The sequence below is a fragment of the Talaromyces atroroseus genome (genome assembly GCF_001907595.1).
Source record: "Talaromyces atroroseus strain IBT 11181 chromosome Unknown scaffold_13, whole genome shotgun sequence".
Taxonomy (NCBI): domain Eukaryota; kingdom Fungi; phylum Ascomycota; class Eurotiomycetes; order Eurotiales; family Trichocomaceae; genus Talaromyces; species Talaromyces atroroseus.
Genome location: NW_017971445.1, coordinates 231431 through 248588, shown reverse-complemented (window position 1 = coordinate 248588; position 17158 = coordinate 231431). Strand labels below are relative to the sequence as shown.

The 17158-nt window shown below is 48.1% G+C and overlaps 7 protein-coding genes across 7 annotated transcripts; 2 read left to right on the top strand and 5 right to left on the bottom strand.

Moving 5' to 3' along the window:
* Positions 1–5: 5 nt before the first annotated feature.
* On the top strand, positions 6–1671 carry UA08_08130 (hypothetical protein; the record flags this gene model as incomplete). Its single annotated transcript, XM_020263338.1, has 2 exons — positions 6–405; positions 461–1671. The coding sequence occupies 2 exons, from the start codon at positions 6–8 to the stop codon at positions 1669–1671; spliced, it is 1611 nt and encodes a 536-aa protein (XP_020116581.1).
* A 257-nt stretch (positions 1672–1928) lies between these two features.
* Positions 1929–3803, bottom strand: UA08_08129 (hypothetical protein; the record flags this gene model as incomplete). Its single annotated transcript, XM_020263337.1, has 5 exons — positions 1929–1987; positions 2062–2522; positions 2584–3379; positions 3459–3510; positions 3573–3803. 5 exons carry the CDS (start codon positions 3801–3803, stop codon positions 1929–1931), a joined length of 1599 nt encoding a protein of 532 aa, XP_020116582.1.
* A 563-nt stretch (positions 3804–4366) lies between these two features.
* Positions 4367–7167, top strand: UA08_08128 (hypothetical protein; the record flags this gene model as incomplete). Its single annotated transcript, XM_020263336.1, has 6 exons — positions 4367–4902; positions 4958–5572; positions 5741–5802; positions 5985–6002; positions 6204–6754; positions 6808–7167. The coding sequence occupies 6 exons, from the start codon at positions 4367–4369 to the stop codon at positions 7165–7167; spliced, it is 2142 nt and encodes a 713-aa protein (XP_020116708.1).
* A 262-nt stretch (positions 7168–7429) lies between these two features.
* Positions 7430–9306, bottom strand: UA08_08127 (hypothetical protein; the record flags this gene model as incomplete). Its single annotated transcript, XM_020263335.1, has 3 exons — positions 7430–8414; positions 8481–9115; positions 9187–9306. 3 exons carry the CDS (start codon positions 9304–9306, stop codon positions 7430–7432), a joined length of 1740 nt encoding a protein of 579 aa, XP_020116707.1.
* Positions 9307–9883: 577 nt separating this feature from the next.
* On the bottom strand, positions 9884–10484 carry UA08_08126 (ER-derived vesicles protein ERV14; the record flags this gene model as incomplete). Its single annotated transcript, XM_020263334.1, has 4 exons — positions 9884–9976; positions 10044–10110; positions 10162–10317; positions 10384–10484. The coding sequence occupies 4 exons, from the start codon at positions 10482–10484 to the stop codon at positions 9884–9886; spliced, it is 417 nt and encodes a 138-aa protein (XP_020116700.1).
* A 717-nt stretch (positions 10485–11201) lies between these two features.
* Positions 11202–14616, bottom strand: UA08_08125 (hypothetical protein; the record flags this gene model as incomplete). The annotated part of the gene is made up of 4 exons (XM_020263333.1): positions 11202–11438; positions 11519–13878; positions 13960–14004; positions 14064–14616. 4 exons carry the CDS (start codon positions 14614–14616, stop codon positions 11202–11204), a joined length of 3195 nt encoding a protein of 1064 aa, XP_020116699.1.
* A 512-nt stretch (positions 14617–15128) lies between these two features.
* On the bottom strand, positions 15129–16725 carry UA08_08124 (hypothetical protein; the record flags this gene model as incomplete). The annotated part of the gene is made up of 2 exons (XM_020263331.1): positions 15129–15396; positions 15461–16725. The coding sequence occupies 2 exons, from the start codon at positions 16723–16725 to the stop codon at positions 15129–15131; spliced, it is 1533 nt and encodes a 510-aa protein (XP_020116702.1).
* Between the last annotated feature and the right edge of the window lie 433 nt (positions 16726–17158).

Genomic DNA, 17158 nt, shown 5'->3' with positions numbered 1-17158 from the left:
ACAGAATGGGTTTGGAGAAACGATCGCGACGGGGCTGCAAGCAGTGCCGGGCAGGCCACCACAAATGCGACGAGATAACGCCCGCCTGTCGTCGTTGCCAAAACCGCGGCTTCGTCTGCGACTATGGCTCAATTTCTATCAGATGGTGCAATGTCCGAACAGCTCAGTCCGTCGGTCAACAAACTGGCTCCTCGCGGGTTTCTCCTGTGGCTCCTGTGGAACAACACGACTCTCCCTCTTCTTCTACATACCTCTCCGCCGGTAGAGAGACTATCCAATTTCATGGCTATAGCTATACCGATGCGCATCCCTCCTCTTTATCGCCTCAGAGCCCGGCTGTTTCACCAGTATTGCAGAGGACTCCACTATTTGAACAACCAGAGGAAGTGACATTGTATACATATTGTATGTGGTGACGTCTTTCTTACGGTTCATTTACTTATCTGACGATCCATCTCAGATGTCAATCGGGTCGCAGGGGAACTTCAGGCTCGTGACGGATTTCACAATCCATACCGCAAGTTGTCCGTTTTCAGTCTCAGTTTTCCAGTGCTTTTGCGATCAATCTTGTCGTGTGCGGCCGAGCATACCCGTAGCCTAGGTCTCTGTCCTGCTCAATTGGCCGTAGATCTCCACGATCAAGCAATCCGAGAAATCCGTCTAGAACTCGCTGGATGGTCACCACGCACACCGGTGGTGCATAGCAGTCTCCCCATTTCGATTGGCATGACAGCTGATGAAGCGCTTCTGGCAGCAGTCTTGTTGCAGCCCGGTGCTATTGCATTCAGTGGGAGTTCACCCCTCTCGGTGCACACGCATCTTGAAATCGGATTCCACATGCTCACTGACCTTGGATACTTGAAAAATCCCAAGATTGTCAATTCTTTCATTCCAAAATTTCTACTTCAGCGGTTTGCCATCGTTGATCTTGGGATCTGTGTGTGGCATAGACGGAGGCCTCGTATTGCTCCAGACATATGGCTCATTGAACCCATCGATGTCAGTAAGATCATGGTAGAAAATGCCTTTGAAGACATTCAACCCTCATTCTACGAAATGGTGGGCTGCCCATATACTGTTTATACATTTCTCAACCGTGCCATGCATCTTGCCAGCGACGTTTCTTGCATATCAAGTCCGCAGTCACAAAGAAATATCTATCAGAAAGCAATTTCACTTGAAACAGAAATCCGCACGTACGACCTCACCCTCCATGATTTCAGGGATAATGGAGGTCTTCCCGATGCACCCATGGCTGCAATTTGCCGTGCCTTCACGCATGCTGCATTGATTTTATTGTTCCGTCGGGTCTTTCTCGAGCCATCCTCCTCCCCAAGAGTTCAAAATAGTATAGAAACAATATTCGCACTCATAGACAAGATTCCAGTCACCCCAAAATACGCATCTGCCGGGGCAGAAGATGTGCATTCTGGAATCGACTCTGCTACGGGTCTTCCATTCTATCTTGCGGCGCGCGAAGCCCTCACAGTTGAAACTCAGGGTATGATCAGAAAGAAACACGAGGCATGGCGCAAAGTGTATCCAAATCCGGCTAGGATTCAGCTGATGAATGTGACCGAAAGGCTCTGGTTGGAGCGATTTAAAGATCCTGATTTGAGCGAAGAGGCCTGCCAGGAAATTGAAACTTCGTGTGATGCATATCTCTTTTAGGCATTCTATAGTATCAGGGGTATACAGCTGTCACAGATTGGGGTCATTTAAGGCGAATCTTACACCTGGTTCTTGAGGCTTATTCTACAAAACGAATTTGTCTTGGCCTTTTTGTTAGTCCAGGTTCCATGAGGATGGAGCACAGTCTATTAGGCAAGCATTAAGGGCGCACCTGGGTAGTTCGTTTGTATACCCAAGACCCTATTGGTATGGATATATAAAATACGCTGCATATGACAATTTCAAGTTAATGGGTACTAGTCCTCTGTGAATGTGTACATGGTATAGGTAAAATCACTGCGAAACGATCGAGCGACTGAACCCTAGGATCAGTGCAATTGAAATTCTAGCCCTTCGTCACAGCAGAGTCCAAGACTTAAACAGACCTACCTTCGATGACCTCTGCCTCTCTTTCGACCTCGGAGTTAATCTGAGGTAAGTACCGAAATACAATCGGCATAGCAGCAGCAATCAAACCACACGCACCACACATAACAATCACGGCAATAAATCCGGGTTTGTAATCAGGGGCATCATTTGAAGGCCACATACGACTTCCGTATATTGAAGCCAAATCTCCAATTCCATTAACAATGGCAATTGCAACGGCTCGCTTCTCCTTTGGTAGAGAGAGTGTCTCCGAAGTCCAGATCAGGATCAACGGAAAAGCGCAATAAACGCCAGCCATGTAAAAGCAAATAAAAGCATAACGGGCCGCGGAGTTCTTCACGGCTACAATAATGATACCTGAGATAGTTGCGACACCCATGCCGAATGAGATGTGCCATTGCCGATCTTGCGTGCGGTCAGACGAAAGCGAGACGCCAACCAGGAAAATTGTTGCAACAATCCTAGGCCTGTGTCAATAATTCTTCGACAATGCAAAGCACCGGAAGTTGAGAATTTGCTTACCAGATAGGAATTGTCATCCACTGGGCCCTATCACCCGAGTAACCCATATCGTCGAGGACCGTGGGAATGAAATACGAGATTGTAGCAACGCCGTTGTCAAGAATGTATAAGACAACAAAAAACCAGGTCCTCAAATCAAGAGTAGCCGCAACAAACGCTTGCCATGGGTTCATTTTCATGCTCTGGTGCGTCTCGTGGAGTTTTCTATCGTATAGAACCCGTATCTCAGCAAGCCGGCGCTCTTCAGGGGTGAATCGAAGACTTGTCGATGGATAGTTGGGCAGTATGTAAATGCAAATCATAGCAACACCAATGGTAATGACACCTTCAAGGAGGAAAAGCCAACGCCATCCGGCCATTCCGTGAGACCCTTCGAGGCCCGCGATGACGGCTCCAGAGATAAGACCACTAACGGCTCCAGCAATGCAGAGAGCAGTAAAAAAGATTGAAAAGCGCTTTCCTATCTCACAGCAAAATGGCTGTAATGAGTTATTTGCACCCGGGAAGGCCTTTTTAGATGATCGTACGAACATACCAATTTCATGTTTCTTGTACCAACAACTCATTAAAAACATGACTCCAGGCATGAATCCTGCCTCTATCAATCCGAGAAAGAACCGAATGACAAGTATCCCTTGATACGTTTTGATCTGCGATATCCCTGCTACCAAGGCACCCCAAGCAATCATAATGCCAGGAAGGTACCATGAGGGACGCACACGTATGAGGATGAGATTGGATGGGACTTCAAGTATCACATATGCAATGAAGAAGATGGTAATCAACATGGCATATCCTATTTGATACAAATAACAATAATAAAGTCAATTATTTCTGAGATTCTATTTCGTTTCCAGCATGCAGGAGAGACATACGGGAGCTCGTTAAATCCAAGGCATCTTGCATGCCTGCAGTTTTTGCATTACCCTGTGTTTGTCAATTACTGGTCGTTGGTACATGCAAGACGAGCAATGATACGTAATACGTACAATATTGTTTCGGTCGACATATGCCAACACACACATCAACCACAGAGTAGGCATCATGAGCAAATCCAACTTCCGAACCAGTCGTTTTTCGAGATCTGTGTCTGGCACATAGCCCGAGATATCGTCCTCAGACGACACATCCTTAAAGTCAGGGACGACTGATGACACTATTGTAGGCTGAACATCAGTCGATGGCGGGCGCTCGGAGATATCTTTCTTTACAACATCCATTTCAAAAGTATTAATGGCCGACTTTTGCACTAAACGTCGATGTTAAGATGGTTGGAGACTCGTCGACAGGATACATAATGTATCTTATAAGCCCCGAAGGGACATGACGCTGTGCCAGATGCGCATTGGCAAAGCAAGGATTCGTTACTGATAGCGACGATACAAGCGCACTCTGTCTCTATCTGATATCTTGGAGTATGAATAATTGCTAACCGCATCTGGCAACCATAGCCTAAGGCCATCCAAACCGTGCTAGCCCGCAACTTAGGGCCCGATAAGGGGTGGACGAGGCGAGATACCGATTCGAGTGTTGAGGGGGAGAGCAATCGTCTCGAGATTACCTCTTCTCACCGCTTTTGAACGAGGGCATGGTAGTTGTGATGACTGGAGAGACGAGCAGCGCCGATATTAGTGCAAGTATAAATAATCTCGTTCCCTTTTACTATCTTTGGTCTTGTCATTATTCGCATCTCCAAAATAAATACGTATACCTACGGCTTACCTACCTACCTCATTGCCCGAGCTATCAATTGACCACTAGACAAGGTAAACGCATCGCTGACATGCCAGCACCAAACGAAGTTTATACAATCGCGGATATCCGAGAGGCTGCCGTAGCCAAGCTCGATCCAAAATGGGCAGCCTATCTTAACGAGGGCGCAATGGATCTTGTTACCGTCAAAGCAAACGAGACAGCCTACGATCGATATAGGATTATGCCACGCATACTTCGAGACGTCAGCAAGGTGGATACAAGTGCCAACATGTTTGGCACAAAAGTGGCAATGCCATTTGGCTTTTCGCCAGCAGCAATGCATTGTCTCGCACATGAAGATGGTGAACTTGGGACATCGCGAGCAGCCGCAAAAGCGGGGGTTCCCATGGGCCTGTCTCAGTGGGCTACCAAATCGCTGGAAGAAGTCATTGCTGCTGGAAAGAGTGTCCAATCTACTAATTGCTGTATTCCGTACGGGATTCAAACCTCGGGTGCTGCCCGCAAGGAGGATATCGTCACGCTTATCAAGCGAGCCGAAAAGGCAGGCTTTAAAGCCTTACTGTTAACCGTCGATGCCCCGACCATCGGCAGACGTCTTAATGAGTATGTATCTTGTAGGTCCTAGGTTGTTCTAGCAGAGTCTCATCCACAGACCTAGATATCGAAACGGCATTGATCTCCCGGAGAACTTGAAGTTCCCGAATCTCTCGTACGACCCAAAGAACTTTCGGGATACGAAACGGGACGCCGGCACGACGTTTAGCGAGTTCATCCCGTGGTTATCAAGTGTGACGCCGCCAAGTATGGAGATATGGCTGAAGGGAATCTACACCCCGGAAGATGTGATGCTGGCTGCTCAATACCCGCGTGTCCGAGGTGTCATCGTATCGAATCATGGCGGCAGGCAACTTGATGGAGCCCCCGCTACTCTTGAAGCTCTGCCCGAGTGCGCAGCTGCCGCAAGGTCAATCAATGCATCTCGTACTGCCGCAAACAAGTTGATGGTTGGGATTGACGGGGGTATCAGGAGGGGAAGTGACATATTCAAAGCGTTGGCATTAGGTGCTGATTTTTGTTTTGCCGGGAGGATACCGATTTGGGGTTTGGCATACAACGGCCAACAGGGAGTAGAAAGGGCTCTGGAGCTGTTGCGTGACGAACTTGAGATGTGCATGCGGTTGGCTGGATGTAAAAGCATCGCCGAGATAGGGCGCGAAAGCCTTGCAGTCGTGGAGGGCGGAGTGCCTGGATTGATTACGAGATTGTCCAAATTGTAATGAGCTTATCCTTTTACGGCTATTGAGGCTCTAGAATAATACCGCTAGTACACATAGCATCCTTTCAGGCAACTTTGATTGGTTGATTCTCCCTTCTTTCCCGCAAATATCACTTTGACCCACTTTGATATCGTATATATCGTACTGATACGTCAAATCCATAGAGTTCGTACCTTTAAGCTTCATTTCGAAGCTGTATCGTTTAAGGCGGGTGGTTCTTTATCAGGTAGGTCTGTTGTCATGTTTTGATATTCTGCTGTTTAGGATTACCAATCCAGGCAAACTAGCTCCCCACTGACACTTATAAATATATCTGTTCTGTTCAGAATGCTTGAGGGAGCCGAGATATCTGGACGGCCAAAACTTGTATATACAAATGTAGTAAATGATTGGATATACTCTACCTAGTTTCATACCACTACCTAGGTATAAGACAAGGTGCCTGTTGACTTAGGGCTGTAGATCGATAGACTTCCGAAATGAGCTTAGCCCGAATTCATAGATTGGTATTTTTAGGCTTCACCTTCAATATCTTACTATGCAATAAATATTCACATAATAAATTTTATTCTGTTTTGTTCCAGATTACTTGTATGGTTTAGAAGACACGTAGCCTTTTAGCTTTAGTCCAACAAAACTACTGCGACGATACTCCACTAGCTGAGGCTGACGTCTCTAGCCCACACTTCTCTGTTTCTGCAACCAACTTTCCAACCCCAAACGACAGACACGGCAGTGGACGTATCAAAAAAATGATTAAACCTACAATCGTCTTCTTGCCCGGAGCCTGGCTCACAGAGTCCTGCTACTCTCCTTTGCTCTCATCCCTAAAGAAAGAAGGCTTTCCCGTCCACTATGCACAATACCCATCCCTCAACCCAAGCCCCCAGTACATTCCAGATGCAGATTGCCAGCGCGATGCCACTGCCATCCTCAATCAAGCCATCAAGCCCTTAATTGAGGACCAGGGCCAAGACGTCATTCTTTTCATGCACTCATACGCCTCAATGCCGGGAAGCGCTGCAGCCCGCGGGTTCTCCAAATCAGAGCGTTTGCGAGACGGCAAGGCCGGCGGCGTAGTGGGATTGGTTTGTATTGGTGCGTTTCTGGTACCTGAGGGTCTGAGTTGCGCTGGGTTGCAGGGTGGGAATTTGCCTGGATGGATTCTGGTTGATCAGGTACGTATCGTATCCCTCTGTGTATATACATAGTGGCTAATCTTTGCTGTTAGCCTGAACCTGGTGTCAACATCGCCGAGGACCCAGTAAAAAACTTTGCAGCCGATGTCAGCGAAGATCTGGCTCGGGAAATGGCCATGCAGTTGAAGCCGCACTCGAATTCGGCTTTTATGTCAAATCAGCCTGCGCCAGCATGGAATGAGCCTGCTTTCGCTGGGAGATGCGCCTATATCGTGACGGAAGAAGACGTAGCTGTTCCCAAGGCTGCTCAGTATGGAATGATAGCCGCGACTGGCCAAGAGTGGATTATGAAGGAGTTAGCAGGCTGCAGCCATATGGCGCCTTTTACGACCAGAGTTACGGATTGCATCAATGTCCTGTATGAGATTTTTGATGCTTTTCAACGATGTTGATGTGGATTCGTTAATTCCAAAATATGCATGTATGAGAAAAGTCTGTCTACATATCGAATCTAAACTAGACCATCTTCCGATCATATCGAGGTCGAGCAAGAGGGTACAGCTTAAGCTACTCCAACATAATACTAAGAGTCTTGAAGTCATCGAGCATTGTGGCATCTAAATATACGAAGGTCTTATATTGTATGATACATAACCATAACCACCCAAACAATACCAAAAAAGAAAAAAAAAAAAAAAAAAAAACAATACCTTTTCAGTCCCAATACCTAATGATACCGTCCAGCCCACCAGTAACGACCTTACTGCTCTCCTGAGGATGCCAGTCCAGACACGTCACAGCCGAGCCCTCTTTACCACCTGCTTGGATTTTGTGGTACATCTTCCCGGTCTTCCAATCCCAGAAGCACACGAACCCACCCGAATCACCGCTAGCAACAAACTGGCCATCCGGCGAAAATGTGATGTCAATAGCATACCCGGCATTGTTGTGACCGCGAAACCCCTTTTTGCGGTTTTGACGGAACTTGTCTGTTGCAGCGTATACGACAATCTGGTTGTCACCGGACTGGAAGGCAACATATTTGCCTGATGGGTGAGGGCAGGCGCGCACCATAGCGAACATATCTGCTTCGGCGATGTATTTGATTGGCACCGGTATTCCGTATTCCCACGCCCGTAGGGATTTGTCGTCGGACGTTGTAATAAAACGACGATTGTTATCTACAAATGTGATGGTATTAACAGCGGCCAAGTGGTGGTCGTATTCTTGCACAAGTTCGCCAGAACGGGTATCAAATTGCACGATTTTCTTGTCAGACATTCCAGCCAAGAATTCGTGATTATGCTCGGGATCAGGGTTAATGCGCACGACATGTGGCGTTTTGCCTGTGCTAAAGCGGGAGATGCATTTTCCATATTCAGTATCCCAAAGTTTAATCTGCCGATCATACGAGGCCGTAAGAAATGTTTTGCCAGTGGGATGGAAGGTGGTGTCGCTGATGGCTTTTGAGTGTCCCGAAAATGTACGCAGGAGCTCACGTTGATGATAGACATCCCAAATTTTCGCCTTGCCGTCAGCACCAGATGACAGCAGTAAGTGACCGGCTTTAGGAAAGAAGCGGAGCGATGTGATGGGCTTTGTGTGCGATTTCCAATTGTGCACCAATTTTTTGGGGATAAAATTCTTGATGCTGCCTGGTTCCTTTTTAAGATCGATATCAAGATCTTGAGGAATATGCCTGTGATTATTGCTATCAGTACAACCCAAATTAAAGCAGTCTGAAGGATAGATTGAGGCAACTCACATATATGTCCGCCCAAGATAATCAAACTGTTCGCTCCCATGGAATTCAGTAGTCTCCGTCTGCGACACATCATCCTGATAATCAGTCGCCATAGCGGGCATCTCTGACACGGGAATTCCTTCCTCATCCTCCTCGACATATTCCTCGTCACTGGCGAGCTCATGACCCGCCTCAGCGGCTTCTTCTTCGTACACCTCGTCGTCACGCTCGTATCTTGCCCACGGTCCGAGATATGCTCCTTCCCCGTCAACAATACTAGCATCACCTTTCTTTTGCCTTTTTCTCCGCAAAGCCGCCGATGCCTCCTTTGACGGCTTCATCTGAACAAAGTCCCTTCCGCCATATTGCGCAGCTCGCGCTTGATCTCCAACAAACAGCTCCGGCCTACTGGGGTCACGCGAATATCCCAAGCTCTGAAATGTGCGATGTTGCGTGATAAATGTCGCTTCGCTGATAGCTGCTTCCTCTGCATGGCCCGAGGGCACATTCTTGCGCTTCAGTCCATTGCCGACGCCGTTGGGTTTGAACGGGTTGACGGGACCTTGGGCCGGCCGAGTTAGGTCGTCGTATGTAGCATTGTAAGTAAGAGCAGTTGAGCTTCCGGCACCGGCAATCAGTTGCAACCTGGATGGATCCTGTGGGATGTTGTTAGACATAATGCGTTCAGAGAATTCCGTGGGGGAGGAGAGTGATGGAGGAACCAAACCTCTACATTGACTTCAGGAGCGGCGACAATCTTGGTCGCAGATGTGAATGTTGTAGTCTTGGGCTTGTTGTCATCCTCGTCGCCTGAAGAATCGTAAGTTGCGCCCAGGAGCGATGCCATGGCGAGGGTTAAACTAAATCGATCGGAAGAGACTTATATGCAGAAATAATATCATGAAATCATCCTCGGCCTGGCGCGAATGTCGAATTATTACGGCGCGTCATACGAACCAACTGTGCAATTCCAAGCAGGCACCCCCCGTTCACGTGCATTAAGGTCTCTAGACTAATATCATGTTTGAATATAAAGAACCAAAAGGATGTAGCTACACTCTCAATCATGGACGATTAATAATCATAAAAGAAAAATCGCGCTAGAGGTATATACAACATCCAAATCACGCAGCAAAGACCGTTGCTTCTCCCTCCCCGCCATTCCGCCGTTTCTCCCTATTTCTCTGCATAAATAAGCAAGCAAAATACAATTATCTCTCGGTCAACCCCTATCATCACACACAGACAACTTCAAGAGACAGCTAGTAAGCAGTCCCGGGCGGATTAAGCATCCCGAGACAAGCTCATTCGTTCACCCGACTATTTCGTTCCTCGTCTCCTCTTCCATCCCCGCGACACCCAGATTGAATCATCATCAAGAGTCATGGCGCATAGCGTGGTATTCGTGTTATTGCGCGGTGATTTTAGTGGGATTCATCGTGGATCAGGGCGACAATCATGCTGTACAGGTAGAAGAAAAACATCAAGAGGTGGAAACCGAGCTTGAAGAAAGACTCCTAGAATGGTGTTAGTAACCGTATAATATAAACATATTTATACAGAGCTTGAGGTGGGAAGATTAACCTTCTTGTGGATGTTGAGCTTGCGGAAGATCTCAGTGGCGTCCAAAAGGTGCTGGTTGTCGAAGATCCTAGTTCGAGTCAGAACAGCGTCTTGCTAAAACAACAGGGTGCCCACGTACTTCTTTCCGTTCCAGGCGAGCAAAGGCAGATTCAGAATGATGGCAAGCCAGTAACCGTTGATAACAAACAGGAAGGTCAGGAAAGCGTGAACAGCAGCTTCAGGGACGATGTAGGTGTTGAGACGGTTGCAAAGCTCGATCGGGTTGAGGTAGTCACTAGCAAGGAGATATATTGTTAGAACTGGGTAAATAATAGAAAGATACTGTGTCTATTAGACTTACCACTCCAAATCGCTGTACATGATGGTAAAGAAGACCTGCAGGAACAGGTTGACGGCGTTGATCAACACCGCCAACAGGTAGAGCCACGCTTCGCCAGACATTTTCAAGGTGATGTATCGCGATCACACGAGAGAATAAAACAGAATAAGACAGGAGAATATAGGGTAACTAAGACATGGTTAGCGGTTCCTTTCAAATCGTCAAAAGGGAGGGCATTTGCAGGCTGCGCGAATGCATGACGTCCTCGATCGAGATTGCGACTCACAATAGTTCTATAGAACCGGTAAATTAGATTTACCAGAAGAGCGCCTGCTGAAAATGAGAAGGGGGGCTGGAAACAGGATTGAATAGCTTTTGCTCGTAACGTGGAAATGCTCGAGAAGCCGTTAGGGAAACAGCGCTTTCGTTGCCACCGAAGATTGTGGATTTTGGGTTCTGCTCCGAGTCCGCTTTGACGGCGGCGGCTGGGCTAAGGCTAAGCTCGGCGCGGCTAAGGCCAAGCTAGTTAGGCTGCTCTGGGCAACCGTAGCATGCCATGGCGGTTGATTTACAAGTAATTATTTATTTTTACTCTGAGATGTCCAAACGTGAGAATGGGGGTTGGGAGGAAAAAAGTAGATATATTGACTAGCACTGAAGGAAAATATAGCAGCAAAGAAAACAGGATTGAGCAGAACAATCCCCATGCAAGAATGTAATCGAATCACTATCCTCAACAAACAATCAATTAACCCCAAGAACGAGATAGGTATTTATAGTCAGTGAATAAGAAGACACGTTGGCAGTTGCCGTAGTATATATGCATGTGAAAAGCGTAATTATCGCTTCTCTACTAGGAGTAAATGCATGGCAGCATAGGCCAGGACCACGAATACCGCAGAGATAACACCTAGGCCCACCACGTCTTGCCATAGAGCAAGGGTATCAAAACCAAAGGCACTAAGAATCGACGCTCCTGGGACTTCAATGTCGAGGCCGTATTTGTGATCTATAAGCGTTAAGAACGTCACTTCGTTGACTATCAAAGCTTCGAATCCATAATGGAAAATGGAGAGCTGCAATATTCAAGTATTAGTATAAGTAGCAAAAATATATATTGACAACGGGGCATAAAAAAAGCAACGCTGTCACTCACAGTTTGTAGCCACATGGCTGCAGGGGGTATGGCGTCGTGATTCAGCAGAAGGCCTGCGAAAAGCAAACTAAAGAGCATAACCAAGCTCCCAATAAGATTGGCCACGCCACCATCGCGGAAAACAATTCCAATAAAGAGACAAATTCCAGCCGCTGCCAAATTGAACAGGACTAGAATGAGGATAAATCTCGAAAATTCAGGCCATGCCGGAATCAATCCAGTCATCGGATAAACAATGACGCCCATGATGATCGGGGGGATAAGACGCAGAGGAACAATGTCAAATACAACCTTTGCAGAAAAGTATGCAAGAGGCGAATAGTATCCATTTGCACGTTCACGAACGAAGAGAAGTCGCTCAGATGAAAACACAGTAAGACTTGTCAAGGTACTGAAACCGAAAAGGGCAAGGATAAAGAAGAACAACCCGAGACGATTCTGAAAACCCTTGATATCGTCCGTAAGTCCGTAGAATAGGTATCCGCACAGAACTGCGAGCAGAATGGAGATCGCGTAGTGTGTTAACATCAACATAGGGTTTCGATATAGGTTGCGCCAAGTACGCTGGGACAAGATAACAAACTGCCGGAGGAGGCCAATACGCGCGTAGCCCTTTGTCGGTGTGTTATTGCCAAGGGCACCACCATTTGGAGTACCGTTCGCCTCGTTTGCGCGTTCTATTGCAGACATAATCTCCTCATGTACGGAGTTGGCTACATCAGACGTCGCGTAGCTAGATACAAGCGCATCCAGGTCGGTGGTTCCTGAAGCTGGTGGTGGAAGTTGATCAGGGTCATCCAAGGCCTGAGAAGGGACGCTACCGTAACGAGAAGACAGGCGAAGCCACTGTTGCGAATTGTCCCCCGTTGTGATACCGGCATCCTCTTCATCAGTCTTGGGCGTTGGTGGAGTTTCCAAGTCCGCTCTTCGTCGGGTATATAGTTGTTTGTCTTGACGTTGTTTCAAAGACTGGTGCCGTTTCGTTCCTGGACGAGATGAGGCTTCTTGGGCATTTCGGGCAAGGGTTTCTTCCATGCTAAGATTGGATGCACTAGCAATTGATTTGACTGCACGAAGGCTGCTTGAGGCTGTTTTGAGATTATCCGTTTGCACATCCAACAAAATATCTTCAACACGAGTCTGGGAGACTCCAGCGTGCATGGTCAGGTCGACCAAATAATCGGCGATATTAAAGCCCGGAGGGCAAGGGTAGCCAATGTGATCAAAATACTGTTGACAGGAAGAGAAAGGACCAGAGTAAACAGTTCTCCCCTTGGCCAAGAGTATCAACCGATCAAACAAAGCAACGATGTTGGAACGTGGCTGATGGATTGTAAAGATAACGGTGCGGTTGTACGTCTTGGCCAGTGTCACAAGACATTCAATGACGTTGAACGCATTGTACGCGTCTAGGCCACTAGTAGGCTCGTCGAGAAATAGGATACTGGGGCTGGTGACCAGTTCGCACGCGATTCCTACTCTCCTCTTCTCTCCTCCAGAAATTCCACGTCCATGACCTTCCTCGGAGCCTATAATTTGATCTTTGATATGATGGATTCCAAGTTGTTTTTCCACGTCCGTGACTCTTTGCTCCTTGGCGATATAACTCATGTCCTTGGGAAGTCGTAACAAAGCACTAGTAAGTATAGTCTCGTGAACAGTCAATGTGGGTAGCATAGTGTCTTCTTGATCAACAAAGCCAATCATGCTTTTGAAGTCATTGTCAGAAACCTTCTCGCCATTGATATAAAAGTCGCCCTGAGTAATACCACGCTTATTCTTTCGGGCGAGGATATCAAGAAAGGTAGTCTTTCCAGCACCAGAAGCACCCATGATGGCAGTGATTTCACCCGCCTGTGCAACACCTTGAATGTCTGCCAAAATCTGCTTTCCGTTGAGAGCATAGGACACATTGTCGAAAAGCAGGGCAGCTGCGCGCTGGTCAGCGAGAAGCTTATCGGCTTCATCGTCGGAATCGTCAGAGAGTCGCACAGCACCATAGCCGCGGTAGGCAGCGCGTCTAGAAAGATACCATATACCCAAAATTACCGCGACAACAAAGAGAGAAGATCCTGCAATAACACCCGCGATGAGAGGGGTATTGATCTGCTTCACGGGGCGTTGGTACCCAGGTACGTCTGTCTTGTAGAGACACTCTCCTGAGCGGCATTTCAGCGTAATACTCTCGTCACCAAAAACACTTTTGATCAGGTCATCCATAGCAGGTTCTTTGAAAGTACTGCCATCGTCCTTGCCGCCACTAACTGTTGACAGTGTACTGAAGGTGGCAGGACCCTTGATCTCTTCGGTGAGAAAGTCTCCGATATCAATTGAGCCTGCTTCACCACAGAGCATCCGGTCTGGAATACATTTGCAACGAATGTTCTCACATCTGTAGTTCGTGGTGTTCCGGTCATATTGGGCATCCAGTCCCCACTCACAGTTATCGAGATCACAATAGAACGATTCTACTTGGTCCACCCAGACTATAGCAAAAGTCAGCCATATCCCATGATTATTATTTGTTCAACTCTGCGATACGCACATTGAAAGTTGCAATTCTTTTCGCCTTCCCCCTCCTTGCAGGAAAAGGTCACTTGTGGTTTCCGCTCTTTCAGCTGGTCGAGGATCTTGCGATTGGTGACATCACACATCTGGTGGTTTTCTCTAACCGTCAGACCTTGTGTATAACAGACACCTCCCTCCTCATCCGGCATCAAGGCATTGCACGCATCGTCTGATTTGCAGACATTGCAGTTGACACCTTCCCATCCTTCCTTGCAATCACAGTACTTGTCTTGCCTAGGGGCACGATTTACGCCATCCGCAAGCGAGCCGCATGTAGGGACTGAGCAATCGTCACCGCCATACCCAGGAGGGCATGAGCATTTTCCGGTGTACTTGTTACAATCGGCGAATTGGTGGCACTGAAAGGCATCGAGCTGGCAGTTGAAACACGGTGGACAATCTGACGGGCGATCGTCGAAGATTGTAAGGAGCGGGTCGACACTCCTAGCGCTGTAGTTGAAGGCGGCAGCGGCGCCCTTTGAAAAGGCGACCGAGCATACAGTCCCAAAGAGATAATATATGGCTCGCATGGTGAAGTCTGGCGGTGTCTAACGAGGAGCCAAACGCCAAGCGGGACTGGCCGATCGGGTTGCTGCCCGAATGTTCGTTGAATAACCGGGCTTGATAGCTCAAGGACTTGAAACGAGAGAAATTCGAGCCATGGAATTCATACGAGTGAGCTGCATCAACTGTCGGTATAGCTCGAGAAATGCTTGGTTGTTGCTTGGTTGTCCGAGGCAGGCAGGCGGCAGCTGGTGATGACCTAATGCAGCTGGCCCTTGCAGCCAATCACGCACTGCGCTGCCCCAACCACGCGGACCCACTTGTCAGGAGACCGCAGATGACGCACGTTTACTCTTTTAAGTTAGGGTAGTTAACTACTTCTGTAGAACCTTCAAAGTTCATTCACCACATCAGCCGCGAAAAAAAAGAAAAAGAAAAAAGCAGCCGTTTGTTTTCATAAAAAATTTGCGCTTATTCTAGACACAATCTATAACTGGTCCCTCCGGAGCTTCCCTTCTTGCACTGCAAAAAGGGTCCATCATTCTATCTCCTGGGTAGTCGCCTTGTCCATATCGTCTAGCATGAACGTCGGAGTAATGCTCATTTTCGACCGAGAAACCACCGACAGGACGGACGGCGCTTCGCGGAAGAGCCTGTCGATATCCTCCAGGCTGCGATTTTTCGTTTCGGGGTAAAAGAAATAGATCGTGGGGGGGATCATGCCTCCAATGACCGCATAAACAATATAGTAACGGTACCCGATGGTATCCAAGGCGGTCGGCGTAATCATGGCTACAATGAACATCCTGTATTGGGTTAGCACACAGCTGAATGAAATTGACTGCAACAGGTGAAATGAGCATTACATACCAAAGCCATTGATTAGCGATGGCAAAAGCCTGCATCGCAACCCGGAGCTGAGCAGGAGCAACCTCGGAAGGGTAGAGGAAAATCGGTCCCAAAAAGCCCACAGGCAAGAAAGTGGTATATAGAAAGATGAATAAAGCCGACACAATCGACGCGGCGTGTTCACCGGCGAACGAAGGCGAATTCGACACAGTGAGAGCAATCATGCAGGCCGACATGCCGCCGCCGCTAATTATAAAGGCAGCCCGGCGTCCCAGCCTATCAATGATGATAAAAGACAGAGCGCAGGCGATAAATTTCCAGGTCATGGCGCAAGCTGCAAGGATCTTAGCGGTGCTGGCGGGGAGGCCCAGGTCTGTTTGGAAAATGATGGGGATGTATATTGAGATCAAAGTGCCGCCACTCATTTGCTGCATAAACTGCAGGCCGATGCAGAGAAGAAAGCGATATAAGAATTTGTCTTCACCCATCCGAAAAACATCGGATAGTGCCAGCGATTTACCAGCGGTCTGTTCAATCGCAGACTCGATCATGAGCATCTCAAGCCTGACCTCTGGTGAGGATACATCTTTTGCCCTTAGGGCAGCCAGTGTCTGCTGGGCCAACTCGCTCTGGTTTTTGCGTAGCAACCAGTAAGGAGACTCGGGGAGGCAAAAGATGCTAGCCATGATCACCATCCAGAATAGTGCTCCTATTGCCAACGATCCTCGCCATGAGGCTTGTTCGTCCTCAACGTGCCATAAACCAAAGTTGGACCATTGTGCTAGAGTATATCCAAGAGCAATAAACGCGCCAGTCAACACCACGTTCCGACCTCGTCTCTCAGCCGTTGAACACTCGGACTGCCACACGGGGACAGTGGCGCTTAGGACGCCGGCTCCTGCTCCTACTAAAACGCGCCCCACGACCAGCTGCGGCAGGGAATAAGATGTGCATTCCAGAATCTGTCCAATTAGTCCCAGGCATGCTCCTGAGAAAATAGTCTTCCGACGGCCGAGGATTTCTCCAAGCCACATACAGGTAAGAGATCCTGCGCAAGCTCCGAGCATCAGGCTAGCCACCACAGTGCCCTGGATGGTAGAGTTGTTGCTTTTTTGGGTACCGGTCGTATCGATGGTGTCAAGCTGGGGGAATTGCCTGACCCAAGAGGGGAAATCGACCACTCCTCCCATGCCCGACTGGTTGTAGCCAAAGCTAATGAAGGAGGGAGCTACGATCAGGAAGATCTGAGCATAGCGCAAAGCCTCCCCTCTCAACATTGACAACATGGTGTGGGAGGTGTATGTGGAAGGAATTCGGAGAGACAGAGAGGGGGTGGGAAGGAGGGAGAGTCCGAGGGAAGAATCGAACTGACCCGGGGAAGAGTACGGAGTAATTAAAGTAAATTATCCCAGTGCAAGCCGGGGTTTGAGTTCACCACGTAGATTAAATTGAGAAATCTGACGGTGGATCCCCAAATCAACAATGCCATTTGCAGACACCGGCAATCCTTAAGACACTTCGGACGATGGAACCTTGTGGGAGCCAGGCCGGACGCCGGAGAGTCCACAGTGACACTGTACGGATTACTCTATGGCGTAAAACCTAGACGGCGTCAAGGGGGCGAAAGTGCATTACCCGTGCCAACGCCGCGTTGAGGGGACGGCTACGTCCCTCATCAATAAGGGAAGTGGAGCGTCCTTATTCAACAAAAAATATGCG